The sequence below is a fragment of the Pleuronectes platessa genome, chromosome 8 (genome assembly GCF_947347685.1).
Source record: "Pleuronectes platessa chromosome 8, fPlePla1.1, whole genome shotgun sequence".
Classification (NCBI taxonomy): domain Eukaryota; kingdom Metazoa; phylum Chordata; class Actinopteri; order Pleuronectiformes; family Pleuronectidae; genus Pleuronectes; species Pleuronectes platessa.
Window position 1 is genome coordinate 7,911,537 of NC_070633.1, and position 15,258 is coordinate 7,926,794.

General features: G+C 39.0%; 1 protein-coding gene across 2 annotated transcripts in view; it reads left to right on the top strand.

Moving 5' to 3' along the window:
* ptcd3 (pentatricopeptide repeat domain 3) overlaps positions 1–10,133 on the top strand; it is a 23,214-nt gene extending 13,081 nt beyond the window's left edge. Inside the window, exons 5-24 of one of the 2 annotated variants that reach the window (XM_053429573.1) lie at positions 41–86; positions 180–248; positions 459–563; positions 644–767; positions 864–967; positions 1,589–1,750; positions 1,879–1,939; positions 2,394–2,476; positions 3,489–3,633; positions 3,803–3,853; positions 4,082–4,171; positions 5,351–5,379; positions 5,618–5,724; positions 5,917–5,995; positions 6,984–7,074; positions 7,450–7,535; positions 7,632–7,777; positions 7,906–7,947; positions 8,373–8,531; positions 9,969–10,133. In XM_053429573.1, coding sequence (XP_053285548.1) covers positions 41–86; positions 180–248; positions 459–563; positions 644–767; positions 864–967; positions 1,589–1,750; positions 1,879–1,939; positions 2,394–2,476; positions 3,489–3,633; positions 3,803–3,853; positions 4,082–4,171; positions 5,351–5,379; positions 5,618–5,724; positions 5,917–5,995; positions 6,984–7,074; positions 7,450–7,535; positions 7,632–7,777; positions 7,906–7,947; positions 8,373–8,531; positions 9,969–10,017 — 1,828 coding nt within the window. In that variant the 3' untranslated portion in view covers positions 10,018–10,133. Of the gene's footprint in view, positions 1–40; positions 87–179; positions 249–458; positions 564–643; positions 768–863; positions 968–1,585; positions 1,751–1,878; positions 1,940–2,393; positions 2,477–3,488; positions 3,634–3,802; positions 3,854–4,081; positions 4,172–5,350; positions 5,380–5,617; positions 5,725–5,916; positions 5,996–6,983; positions 7,075–7,449; positions 7,536–7,631; positions 7,778–7,905; positions 7,948–8,372; positions 8,532–9,968 lie in introns of both variants that reach the window. The other variant, XM_053429572.1, reaches the window with a different exon arrangement.
* The last annotated feature ends 5,125 nt before the right edge of the window (positions 10,134–15,258 follow it).

Here is a 15,258-nt window from a genome sequence, read left to right on the forward strand (position 1 = left end):
CCAAAAACAAAATTCACAATTTGTGATTTTGATCAAACAGGAGCAAAGAAGCGGTGCTGGAGGCTCTGGCTTCGACTGCCAGCAGGGTGAGAGCTCTCCCACTTCTTACACATCACTGTGTCTATAAAGATGTTTTATTGCTTCATATGCTAACTTATTGTGTCTGTTGTCATCACTAGGATCCCACAGCGTACAACTATCAGTTCCAGGATGACCCTTACCTCTCTCCCAGGACCTCTACTGAGTTTGTACGTCAAAACATACAACATTGCACATCGTGACTTTGCTGCCTTTTTTGAATTTTCATTCTTAAATCAGCCATTTGTCATATATGCCTGAATCCATTCATCATGTCACTGTAAAGATCGCCCTCTTGTGGGCCATAATAAACAGCAAATGTACAATCTGTGACACATTTTCTAACTGGTGTATCGTTCTCTTTCTCTCTCTCTCTGCAGAAGTTGTACTCTCTCTCTCAGGAGTCTGGCAGGTCTGCAGCCAAATACTTTGTCAACGGTAACCCCAAGTTCTTCACTAAAGACTTTGCTGAACCACATATACCAGTAAGAAAGTTTCTATACTACTACTAGTTACTACATACATCCAGATGCCAAATATCATAACTGTGTCTGTGTGTGTGTAGTGTCTGATGCCAGAGACAGTGTCGCTGCGTCTCGAGGAGGTGAGCGAGGAGGCACTGAAGGAACGAATCAGGCTGAGGAAAGTTTCAGCAGCTGTTGACATGTACGACCAGCTACTACAAGCTGGTGAGAACACACACACACGCGCACGCACGCACACGCACACAGTATATGTTCTCTCTTACCTCTAACATAACTCTGTGTCTACATTGTATCTTCCAGGTACGGCAGTCTCCATGGAAACAACCCATGAGCTGTTAGATCTTGTCTGCTTTTACTGTGACAAAGACCCTGTCCAGGAGGGGGCACCACAGACAGAGGAAGCGGTGAGTCATCTCTGATCGAAACCTCTGCCTGAAGGTTGGCGTGATAAACTATTCATCAGAGCTGCCTCCAATGCCCTATAGTTGGTAATGAACACTAGTGATGGCGAGATCAAGCTTCATCAAGCATTGAAGCCTTCCGTCCAATTGAATCCATTGCATTCCGCTGCCCCTTATATTTCGATTTCGCATACCAAACCCACGAACCATTTCCTGACTCAGTCACGTGGTACGGCCGGCTCGCGAGGCTTTGAGAGTTACCACATACATCATCAACACAAGCGCGCTTCTCAAAAATCTTCCTGGATTACTCGACAAGCTTCGTAGCCTCGCATCACTAATGATCACTGCATCTCAGGAACAACCAACAACAGATGGAGATGTACTGACCCATTCTTCCCACAATTAGCTCTGTCTGGCCTTTGTCAAATTCATTCAGATCTGTACACCTGCCCATTTTCCCTGCTTTCAACAACTTCAGCTTCATGAACTGATTCTTCATTTGCTGCTTAATGTATCCCACCCACCTTGACAGATGCCATTGTAACAGGTCCTATTCACTTACCCTATCAGTAGTTTTTAACGTCCTAAATGTTTACTTGTTTATCCTTGTTTGTTCAGCAGGAGGGAGGAGAAGATTTGAAGAGGAGGAGATTTAAGATCCGTCAGACTTTAGACTCCCTCCAGTGGACCTGGAAAGAAAACAACAACGCAGAGAGAATCTTTAGCGTGCTGCCAGAGAGAGACACGCGCTGTTACTCTGCTCTGATCAGAGGAATGGTGAAGGTGTGTGCAGAGTCATTACTGCTGTTACTAGCTGTGTGTGGCCTGCTCATTATGGTGTGAAGGATAGACTCACACCCGCTGCAGTTGTTTAGTAGATTGATTGTTTATCCATGTCTGTCTCTCCCCAGCATGGAGCCTATGCAAAGGCCTTCAGCATGTACACCGACTTGCTCAATGAGAAACTGACAGGTGAGTTATTACATTTAAATTATGTGGAGAAATGAGCCCATTAGCCAGAGGATACAAACTCCATTTTAGGACAATATTTGGACTTTGAAATAAATAGTTTAAATATGGAATTCTGAAATCAGTTTCCACAGTTGTTTAAACGTCTGGTCAGCTCAACGCGCTGTGCAGATCATTTGACTCTAAAAATATGTTATTAAAGTAGGGCGAAACATTCTTCATTATTGCTATACTTTATATTTTTAGAAATTAGATTTGATTTAATTGAAAAAAACGTATGTTGATTTTGAGCTCTGACCTCTTCTGTTATGATCCCACGTGACATGACTCATGACTGAATCTGACTAAAGAAAAACACAATTTTATTTAATCAGGCCTACAATTGATTTTGAGCATTATTGTTGATCCCTGTTGTGTATTGGAAGCGGACGACTAATGAACTGCCCTTTGTCTCCAGCTGACGTCCACATCTTCAACGCACTGATCTCAGCGGCTTCAAGTGTCAGAGACAAATACGCTGAGAGATGGGACCTGATCGAAGTGAGACCCTTTACACTGTTGTTCTCCATATTACACAGCTTTGTACTGATGTTAAGGACACAAAGAAAATAAAAAAAAATTATGTCATAGCATGTACTTTACATTGTTTATCCAAAGTGTATTCATTTGTTATTGGCAAGTTAAAATATATCGTTATGGATTCACAAACTATTCAATAATTCCTAAATAACGTCAAATGCAGCTGCAGCAAACAGCTCAGTTGCTGGAAATATTTATATCTTTAAAATCCAGTAAAATCTATAATTTTATAATTTAATACAATTTGTATAGATTTTGAAACTTAATTTGAAACATTTAAAATTCTGTCAGAGTAACATTTTAGAGTATAGGACAAGATGATGAATAAGATGATTAAGTAACCAATTACTAGTAGAAGAAGTGTAAGAAGGTGTTAGCAGCCACCAGCAGATGTTAGGGACATAACCTCAGTTTGACACCTTAGTGTCATCAAGTGTTTCGGTCAAACTTGAGGCTACGCTGAGGCTACAGGTAAATCTGACTGGCTACTGGCAGTTCTATGAAAGCTGTGTGGCCCCCTCAGATATTATAACTTATATTCCTTTTTTTTTAACTAAAACACTGTCCCATTTTAGAACACAAGATGGAGAAAATCTTGAGTTGTGCAACGAAGATATTGACAAATTAATTAATGAGTCATTGCTAATAAATGTGTTTATGAGGTTCACGTTGACCTTTAACCATCAAAATCGAAAAAGTTCATCCTTGAATGCAAGTCATATTTTATACCAAATTTTAGAACTCAAAGTGTTCACTAGATTTTGATGTACAAACAAACTGAAAACATGATTTGTCAAGCTGTCTTGGCAAATCTTATATATATATATATATATATATATATTGAAAATTTGGATGCTGTGAACCTCATATCAGTGCCATCTTTGTGTGCATTAAGGGAAATACTTTTATCCTTTTACTTTTATACACGGTTAAGACTTTGTTTGTTTGTTTGTGTTGTTGTTTTTGTGTGCAGGACTTGTTGACCCAGATGAGTCAACATAAAGTTCAGCCCAACCTGCTGACGTTCAACAGTGTCCTCAAAGCACTGAGACGCTGCGGCTCTATGGCCAAAATGAAATCTATACAAACTCTGAATGAGATGAAGGCTTTGGGAATAGGTAACTATTAGATTAAAAAAAATTTCTTTACAAGGTTGTTAAAACCCAAACTGGTTCTGATTTGACATTTATTTAATTTTAAATCTACAATCGCACTGAAAATTATTTCCAAGTTCTATAGGCAGCTTTTTCCTGTTTATCTTCACATGTTTGCATTTGTGTTTTTTAGATCCCAGCCTGGCCTCCTTCGACCACATCCTGTCCATCTTTTACAAAGCAGGTGAGTTGAGATAGATAGATCGACTTTAATGTCTGTCCCAAGTCACAGAAGTTCTCCTTTTTAAAGGCTCAACAAATGATTCACAATTTCAAATTTACATTTAAAAAACCCAGCACACATCTAAACCAACTTCTAAAATAGGCACATAACTACACTTCAACAGTCTCTGTACTGTTAACTGTATGTCATGTATGTTGCCTTATATTCTGTGGATTTTTATCTTTCCAGCCTCCTCTGGTCAGCACACTACTAACATGTTGGATGAAATCATGTCAGAGCTGAACGGGAGCAGCTTCACCTGCCAGGACCCTAACGATGGTATGTTGCAGTTTTTCCTCAGTTTTTCCTGATTTTATTAAAGTTTATATACTTTAATGTCTCAGTGTTCTCTGAAATGAAAGCATAGAATATATCAACCATTATTAAATAGAGAAATGATTGAAAATGTCTGTTTTAAAGGAATGTAGTTTTTTGACTCATCCAGCAGCTGAACACACGTGTGAGATTCTTTTTACAATACAAATCAATCACTGCTCTGAAAGATCATCCCAGTGCCTTTGCTGAAGTTCAAAATAATTTTCTGCACATCTAGTTTTGCTTTGTTTTAACATCAGTGCAGATGGCAAATTCGGGTATTGTGGAATTGTGTAAATGATTTGTACTCACAAAAACCTTTCAAATCGGTTAAGAAGCTTGCCTCCGCTGGCAATACGACAGCAGTGACCACTAAGTAATATTATGAGGCAACTTTAACAGTCCACAAAATGTTTTCTAAAAGTGTATTTTGAACCAATAGAGTTTTCAAAGTGTTACTCTGGTTCTTTTCTAAGAGTCTAGAGACTGTTCTGCTATTTATCATGGGAGGCCTAGACTAGATTAGTTTTCTGTTTTGTCTCACGATTGTGACGGCCATAGACTAGTTATATTGTCCCAATAATGCATCATTAGGGGGCAGCAGTGCAGGTCGTCCTCTAACAAGAAGATCGTGGCCCATAACGATGGCAGCAGTGTAGGAGTGATGTGTGATGGAAAACCACTCTAAGACCTGTATGCATGTTTGTGTGAGTGTTGAGTTTTAGTGAAAAGGAATTTTTAAACGGACTTTAAGAATAGAAATGTGCTCTGTAAGCACTGTCTGTTCACCATAAGAGGGCGTAGTAACACGGTTTGTTCCATCCTTGCCTTTGAGGAAAGTTTTGAAAGTGATGAATTCAAGTTGGGTCAGTTCCTGTTGGTAATGTTTACGTCAGAGTCTGATGCTTCATTTACTGTCATTGCTCTGAGAAAGCTGCAACCAATGTTAATCATTTTCATCAACTATCTTTATTGTGACCTAAACTATTTGTTTTTATAAACTTTTTGTAGGTTACTACTTTCCTTGGTACCATTTAAGCTTATTCTGGACTAGTGCTGATGACATTTTAATAAAAAATAGACATATAAAACACGATGTGGTTCTTAACACAGATTTATTCTCTCTCTTCTCTCTCTTTCAAGTTATGTTCTTCATCAGTGCAATGAGAATAGTAAGTCTTGTTTTATTACTTCTTTGTATAAATATTTATCTCTAATGTGCTCCTGCGAACTCCTCGAATTGAGTTTTCATGTACTTAAGTTTCTTTTCTAGGTTTATACAGGGTTTTACTGTCAAAACCTTTTTTAGCTATATACAATTAGATACAGCCTGGATTTTAATGGTTATCCTAAATTTCATTTCATTTACCTGACCTGTTTTTCTCTCTGTGTACATCTTTGCCCTAACAGTGTCTGGACACTAAAGATCTGGAGCTGGCTTATAAAGTACAGAGTCTAGTAGAAGTAGGGGAGAACTGGAGGCTGCTGGGCGATCCTTTCCAACAGAGTATTTACTAGTGAGTAAAAACCTTCCACCAATGTAAAAAGCACATCTAGTGATTATGTTCAGTAAATTATTATTGCACATTATTAAGCCACAGTATTAAAACCTAACTCAACTGTGTTACAAATCCATTGGATGAATGAACAAAGTAATTAAAAAACAACACTCTGATGTAACTGGACCTCTCCTCCTCGCTCCTCTCCAGCGGTCGCTTCTTCAGCCTGGTGTGCGGGATGGAGCACATCGATGTCGTGCTGAAGTGGTACAAACAGCTCATTCCCTCGGTCAGTACATAACGCACATTTCTCTCCCTGATGCGTTAAGTGACTCGGAACCAGATAATATTTCGACAGGATGAATCAATAATACAGTTTAAAGATTTTATAAACTGTCGTTGGGACTTGGCTGTGTACAGAGCCCCCTTATTACACAAGGATATTAAATATTTTATTCAGTGGGGTCCTCATCATCTGTTATGCAAAGTTATGCATAATTCATTATAGTAAAGGTAAGTTCCTGTCTTTAATTTAAGATCAGTACAGTGGGATTCCATTTTTTGCAATTCATAGCGAATGTAATAATCTATTTCATGTGTATATATATTCTCACACTGTATATACCAATTCAATCCGATTATTATTGTCTATTTTTGACTGTCTCTTTGGTGCTGTAACATGGTTAATGGTCCTGTTGTGGGATTTATCTTATCATATCTTATTTTATTATTTTAAATAATAAATTTGTGGCTTGGAACAGATGAACAAGCCAAAAACACAATTGTGGACACTGTAAACTGTTATAGATGGTTGGTTGGCAGACAGTTGCCTATTTAAAAAAACAGCAGACATGAAGCCACATTAGCATCCATTTGTATTTGTGTTACCTACCATTTGACAAATTTAGGTCCAATATTCTCTCTCATTTAGCTCTATGTTTGATCTCCAGCAGCTAAGAAGAATATCGGTTTATTTTGCAGCTGCTACCCTGTGGTCACTAACCAGTAGCTAATGTGATAGTTAGTCAGCTAGAAGAGCCTGAAATGCTAAGTAGAACACAGAGAAACTGTCGAGTAAGTAATATTTCCCTGTGGATTCCTTGCTGCAAGTAACCCCTTTACCATTTCATAGTCATTTGATCCATTACCAAAACAAAATGTTTTATATTTTGGACTTAAACATTCACTTAATTCAACTTCTGTTTTTTATTCCCCTGGAGAAAGTAAAGTAGATACTTAAAGTCAAACTTAACATTGTTTTTTTTCTCTGATTGTAGTTGTACTACCCGAACATTCAGGGACTTAAAGACCTGCTGCAGGCTCTGGACACAGAGAATCGCCTCGATTTGCTACCTCAGATATGGAAAGGTGAGTTTAAAACTTAAGTTTTCCATGCAATCACATTTAAATTGTATCTATTATCGCTGTCTTCCTATATCTCTTACGATTGTATTTTAATTCTTTTTGCATGTTTATTAATGCCTTTTTACTGATGTTTTCTATTTTACTATCCCATTGCTGCTGTATCAGAGCAAATGTCTTTATGGTGGGATGGAATGTTTTATCTTATCTGAATCACTTGTATATCTGATGGGCAGTTGATGACTTATTGTCTCGTTTACCAGCCAATCTCTGCTGGTTAAAACTGAGTAAATCAGTCGCCAGGAGTCAGGAGGTCAGATTATCATAATGTGATTCTATTTATATTTTCTAAACCTGCTGCTCTCTCCATTCCATTTCCAGACATCCGGTCTCTGGGTCATGATAATAAGTCAGATCTGGTGGAGGAGGTGCTCATGCTGATGGCCAGAGAGAAGCACAGTCCTGAGGTCAGTGAGAGGAACACAGTGGATATGTTTGTCTAATTTTGTTGTTTTGCTCAAAGCAGACAACTGTCACAGTGTTATGTATCCTCTGGTCTGCAGGTTCAGGAGTCGTTTGCAGCCTGCGCTCTGTCTATAAAGGGTGTGTTCTCTGGCGACAGAGGGAGGACCAGTCTGGAGTGGAGCACCTCCTCGCTCACACACATCACCTCCTTGCTGCTGCAAGCCAACATGACCCAACAGGCCTGGTGAGAGAGACGGCTTATGTGTGTGTGTGTCCATTTACAAAAAAGCTTGTACTTAATTGACTTGACGGATGCTCTCTGTCTAAGTTTCTGTGAAAAATGTCTTCTCTTCTCTGTCATTCTCTCTGCAGGGAGATGCTGCAGCTCTTCAAATCCAAGAACAGAGTTCCTTCGTGAGTCTCCAAACTACAACCAAACACAAATCAATTTTAATATGAATAGACACAGGAAGTATTAGTGACGTCTTCATCATTGAACCTAAACAGAAAACATCCCTGGTGTCTCACTTGAAAAAATACCACCTGGTGAAAGTTATAATGATATTCTCTAGCTGGTAATTACACATTGTAAACCTGGAATTCTTCTGTTTACTTGGCTCCAACATTATCTCTAACATGTCATCACAGCATGTTGGAGCTGTCAAAACAAACAGTAAATATGTTAGCAGTAAAAATAATACAGACGCAATTAGACAGACTCTTACAGGACTGTTACTCCAATGTTTAAAAAATACTGACGATGTAATCAATTTTTTTTGTGAATTTGGCTTAAAAGTTCATGAGGATTGATCAGCTTGTGATCGTATGTCATTTTCCAGTGAGGACCTGTTGACTCACTTCCTGTTGGTGTGTCAGAGCAGTGGCTCTCCCCAGAGAGCAGTGGACCTGGTTCAGCTGTCGGCAGCCTTCTGTCTGCCAGCCACAGCAGAGCTGGCCAAGCGAACACTGGCTGAGTTTAATCTGACAGAGGAGCAAAGGTGAGGAAAGGAGAATTGTACAACTGCAGCAGGAAAAGTGTATTCTGAGATTAGAGATGAAATAGTATGAACATTTTCTATCACAATTATTGTTATCAAAATTATCACGCTTATCAGTATTATTGCTGTATTGGTCAAATGTGCCGTAAATGTTCAAATTTTTTCTGATACACAAGCTAAAGTAATTTCACCAGGTTTGTATTGACATAACATAAATTATCAATAAAATGAAGATAGTATTTTCATTATTTAACGAAGGTCCATAACCGGAGTGTCAGAGGTGGGACAAAATATCAGCGTTTGTTAAACGCATCCAATGTGGCAACATTGGATGTTGTCATTTGTTAGCAATGACCAGAGATTACTTACAGTTCTCCTGCTGTTAAAGCCCCTCCCCTGCCCGGCCGCTCCATCTGCCAAGTTTTGTATAACACACAACAAATGCAGCGCTTGCTGAACCTTCATTTTTTTGACAGCACCCCAACAAATTTATGAATTACTAATAAAATCAATAGTGATAACCCCACATGAATGCACTAAGGCTTGTGTGGTGAAAAACTTAATATAGGCCTAGTCTGTACTGTATCAGGGTGGCGTTGCTGGCCCCCCTTTAGCAGCGCCCCTGCATCCAGGCACATTACTTGACGCCGGTCAACAAGAGACTCTTCTCCTCTGCTCTTTTCTAATCGCACACACGTAGAACTGATCTTTACTTAAACCTGCTGAATTCATATTTATGTGCCTGGATAAATGGGGCGTGGCCTCTTCTAGAACAAAGAAGTTAATGTGTGTGCTTGTCTCTGTTGCAAAATGATGATAACATATATTTGGAGATCATGAATCCAGATTGCACATAAAAAATCGCCGCTGCATGCTTTGCCAGTTTGCCTGTGTGGGACATTGTTGCTTTGTGGTTATCATGGTTATATTGATCATATATTGAGAACCGATTTGTGCTTTTTATGCCATGTTTTCAGTCGAATATCTTAAAGTTGATTATTTGATGGACAACTTCCCCGACATCATAAGTTTCTGCATGGAGGGGACCTTGTGACCATATTTCCTGCAACTTGACTGGTTTACGGAGGCAAACAAGCACAAGGCTGTAATTCTAGTTGTAGTTAGGCTTCAAATGAGTCAAAGAGAGAGAGACGGATTTACCTCCATCAAAATGCTGTCTGTGGTGAAAGATGTGATTAAAGGGAGAAACTAACATGAACCAAAGAGACAAAAAAAAGAAGAGCAGATCTTCTTTTTAGAAATTAAGCTGATTTTAGCATCAAGATTCATCTGTTTAGACTCAGAGATTCTTCTAAGATAAGTGAATAAGATTCTTCGTTTCATTGATGGTAAATGCGATGAGATGTGTTTTATCATTCATGTAATGTACAAAATCCTCTTTTTCACTGACTTATCTTGTTTCTCTGTCTCATCCAGAGCTGTTTTATCTGAACTGGAGTCTCTGAATGCAGAGACCTCTGACTGAAGAAAGAATGGCGGAATTGCTTTGAAACCAGTAACTAAAACAGACAATATGACACATCTATAGACTGTACTTAATTGTGTTTGTGTAATAAAATATATGTATAATTCAATCTAAAACTCTCGTAACGTTTTCCTTTGTGTGTGAGCTAGAGGCTGCTATTCCTCTTCCTCAGGACATTGTCAGGTTGCCCAATTTAAATGTTTGTGCCAGGAAGTCTTATATTTTACATCTTATACGTTTCCCACCTTTTAACATTAGATGACTTTGCTTCAACTCAGCATCTAAAACAACCAGTCTGTTTATCACTATTATAGAGCCCAACAATGTAAATCAGAATAGAAAAGCTTCTTCAGCCCATGAAAGCTTGATTCGAAAAACACTATGGGAATGTGGCTCTCAGAGCTACAGACAGTGATGAGCATTTTCTGTAGAATCCTTGAACTGTGTGGCCTGGAGGGGAAAATGCAGAAATTTCTCATCGTCACAAGTGACGAACTTCCTCTGGATTCCTCTCGTACTGATAAGCCACTTTCTCAAAATACTGGAAGTGTGTCACATTCAGGGCCTCTTGAAAAGCTTCCTTGACTTTTCAATGTCTTAGTCTGTCAAAACAGCTGAACAAACGCACAGGTATAAAGTTAATGGTGTGTTGCAGATGCAGGTGTGTGTTTTACAGAGTGGCAGTTTTATGGACCACATGTCTAGACATGGCATTGCCTGGTGTGTCAGTTTGTACCTGTGTGTCCTTAAGAATAATTTAGTCAAGTTATTGTGTTAATTCCATTTGTTTATTGGCTTTACTTTTAGCAGTAATCTTGTTTAATAAATATCCAGGAATCTTTGATATCATGTGTACAGTATGTGTATATGTGTGTGTGTGTGTGTGTGCTCCCTGGAGATGCTTAGAACAAGTTTGCGCGTGCGTATGTGTGTGTTTGCGGGTGCGTGCGTGTACGAGCATGTAAGCCTGCACAGGTGTGTCTCCATCAAAATCTTTTTCTTTCTCTTCCCCTCATCAGCCAATCATCAGCTGAGATGGCAGCACCACCAAATAAGGACAAGTGTGCTAAAGTGAATGGGGGCGGTGCACTTTCAGATGGGTGTGGTCTGTGGGCCTGGGAGTGTGTTGTTCTCCGGTGTAGGACCTGCCTAAAGCAACACACACACGCACACACCAGTGTCGCCTTTCAAACAAAACACCCACACCTTCCCTCATACATTTATACTCTCTTACGATATCCTGCATTTGTTCTACGATTGAAATTGATTTATTTTATTTTCTGGACCAAGCTTGCAGGTTACTCAAACTGTGTGGTCACATACACGTTTTCACTCCATGAGAAGTACTGAAGGTGTAGTTGAGGATAGAAATGACCTGAATAGACCTGAGTTAGTGGCACAAGTGTAAAGTTACCAACATCAATGGGGAGTTTCATTTGCATGCGTGAGAGGTGAACGCACAAAAACACAAAATAGTTGGTGTTCAGCAACTTTGCAAAGACAACAACAGTGGATGTGGCCAGTCACAGACATTCCTCTCTCCCACTCCTCAGTGCAACGCGAGGCAGGAAGAGGGCCATTCATGATAATACAACAAAGAAAACCAGAGGAGACAATTCAAGTCAAACTGCATGAAGTGGCTACAACAAATTATTGGCAACCAGTTTTTTAAGAGTAAACCATTGGAATCCTCAGATCTCTGCACGAGGCACAAAAGCCCAAAGTGTAAAAAGGAGACACCATTCTTAACTACCAGGTCATCATGTTGTCTCTATGGGTTCGGTGAAGTTGCTCTGGAATAGACCCACATCTCTGTTCATTCCGAAAACATGTGGTGGTTGAATTCACCCATATCAGCAGCTCACAGGCAGTTCACCCACATGAGGCGGTAAGAATGTCTCACTTTACAGAACTGAGACAATAAAAGCTGAAGTCACCACAACTGCCTCAGCATAACCCCCCCAACACACACACCACAAAGCAACCACACTACCACCATTGTAATACAGAATGACTAAAACTGCAGGAATCTTTTAAAACCCTGTCAGATATTGATATTTCAGGAGTTGAAACTATATGAACCTAAATTTATCTACTTTTCACAACCTTTATTATAAAAATACATTTTCAGTAACCTTTAAACATTACTTCAAAACTTGTTTTAAAACTTTCTTAACTGACATATCCTTCCAATATACAGTATATGCAATGAGGGTCCATGTGCGTCAAGGCAGGCTCTCATAGTATTGAATTAAATGCTCCTCGTCATTTCTATATACTGTCACATTTAAAAACAAAATATCAATCAAAAAGAAATGTTTATTATATTTCTAATAGATTTATTATTTACTTAATGTAAGTAATGTCTTGCGGATAACTCAACGATACATAAATTCACTCTCAGATTTTCCCTGCTGTATTAAAAACCAGCATATTTGCTTTAAGAGAAGGTTTTTTATAATGCAGGCCATGCCTCCATTCAGAAGTTTAAACCCCCAACCTCCCAATTTTCTTTATTAATCATAAATTGATAGGGGGCACAATTAATAAAAAAGATCCAAACTTAGTTGTAGTGACGTGAAGGTCAAAATGACAGGATAATCAAACTATTTTGATTTATATAGTTTTATTTATATATTTCCCACATGAATCAAATTATAGCAGCATGGTGTCACTCTCTATTTTCCTTGTTCATCCTTGCCCCCCCTTGCAGTGGCACTATGCCCCCCCCAGCCCCCCACGTTTGATCCAATGGGGCAATGGGACTGGTTCGAATCTCAGCTTGTCCGGGGTCTTTCTGTGGGGAGTTTGCATGTTCTCCTTGTGTCTGTGTGGGTTTCCTCCTGGTACTTCGACTTCATCCCACTGTCCAAAGACATACTGTCCTTGGTGTATTAAATATTCAACACAACCATAGTATATTTTCTTTATTAGACGGGTTGTTATGATGTGTCAAAAAAAATATATTTATGAATTTTATGACCAAACAAAGCATCATATACACATAAATCAGCCGAACAGCACCATGCCGCAGACTCAGAGGAAACCAATTTGTATCATTGGCAGACATTTCGACTTATCACACATAACATGAACGATAACTACAGTCCATTCAGTCTTAGGACTGTTTCTATGACATCTAACTGGAACAGAATCAATGCATAACGGTGTATGAGCACAACAAGCAGAAACACTTTATTATCGTGACCTTTAAATTCTGAGTAGTAGTCCAAAGAAACAGGACTTGGGCACAAACTCACTAAAGCAATGTTATGATCTTGGCTCAAACTATACATTATAAGTCATTTTGAAGGCAGTGTTACCTCAGTGATGCATGTCAATGTAATGTGAATCTAATGTTACCCTAAATAACACCACACATGTAACGTTCTATAAAAATACACAAATGGTTGTTCTGTGTTCCTGTGTGTGTTTGGTTTATGAGTCACAGTAACATGTGTTTAAAGCATTCAATGCATCCTGCCACAACAGCACAACGCTCAGTCTTTCGGTTCGTCTCACTCCGGCCGTCTGTCTCCCTCACTGAGACGGTGTGTCTCCATCTCTTCCCATCAATGTCGGCCTCACTCACATTACTGAGAGGCCTGGGAGCAACAATAGTGAATAGACCAATTCAAATTGTTTGGGTTGTTGAAATATTATCAGCGTTATCACATAAACCAGCTCTCAGCTTCCAGCCCTGTTCGGACAACAGCAGCCGAAATCCAACGTCCTTGTGTCACTGTACACACATGGCAACGTAACATGGGCTCACATTCCATTAGTCATTAAAGTGTATTCATGGGTTTGTTTCCTTTTTTTTAAAAGGTGTGCTATTTAAAGTATTTTAATAGAAATTATCACCATATCCTATAAACTAAACTTAACTCCTGACTGGGAAAATTCACTTGAACGCCAAGTTGGTGAAGATAAGTTGCAGAGTTGCTGAGAACTTTATAGCTTATAAACCAATAAACACAATTTTACAAGTAAATAAACTCTTATAAGTACATAATTAACTTCACAACTTTAACCCAGGTAAGTATTTAATCAGTGAGTAAACACTTATTTGCCCTTTGAGGCCCCATGTGGCTAGAACGTTGGGCCCGATGTGTGCAGCCCAATGTCCCAGTTGGAAATGCAGGGCACATGTGGCCCCCACACTAGGGCCCCCAAGGAGTTTACTGTTCTTTATTTATAAAATATGTCGACATATGCAGAACCGAAAGGACTTATCACCAGGTCACCTAAACTTAGAATAGAATAGAATAGAACTCAATTAGAATTAATCAGAACATTATAATACTCAATCAACTAATCAAGTAAATTCCTAAATATTAGCTGGTTCCATGTTCTTGAAAGTAATTTTCGGCTTTCAAAACAAGACCAGCTGTCTCTTTGGGATATATGAACCCAACAATTTATCCACCAAAATATTAGTAAAACATTATCAACTGATTATTTAATGATAAAGATCAGGTGTAGCTCCAAACCCCTACACTTATATCCGTTATAATGGAGGATGTCTTTATCCTCTCTCATTTCATCTGTGCTTCTTGAAACAACATATGTGGAAAAGATTTAGCTTGTCCGTCTGCACTTACTGCCATTCAATGACATCATTGTCTAGTCCTCTTTTTAACAGTTGAAGCAACCGATTCACAACTTGGGTGCAGGAGAAAACTTGATATGCCCCAGGTGTTTAATAGAACATCCAGCCTTACTTTTTAATAAAGCGCTGAAAATGTATTGTGCAGCAATGTATAAGGTTAGAAAGATCTTGCATTTAAATCAACATTTAAACTGAGGAAACCAACACCCCACGTGTCTTTATAACAGCATGTAGACTCACCCTTATTTGAATTATGAAAAGTAGCCTGAAGGCACAGGTGAAGTGATCGGACCATAGTACATTTTATATACTGTTGACAGTTTCTAAGTATTTTCACAACATTTCACCCAGTCTTTGATGTAAAGCTACAGTCAATATATGTCTGATGTAACAATATGAACAATATCAAACACAAATTAAAAAGTTAATGGGGGAGGACATTAACTCTACATAGTTGACTGTAAACCCATCACTGTGTTTCCCATGACTAACGGTTGGCTAACACAAAAGTCAAGGCCTTCCGGTAAAGTTCCTCCTGGGAGGAATTCACTCTGACAAGATTCAGCACATCAGTGCAAAGACAGACAGAGAGAGTGAGACACAAGTAGAGAAGGAAGAGAGGAAAAAGG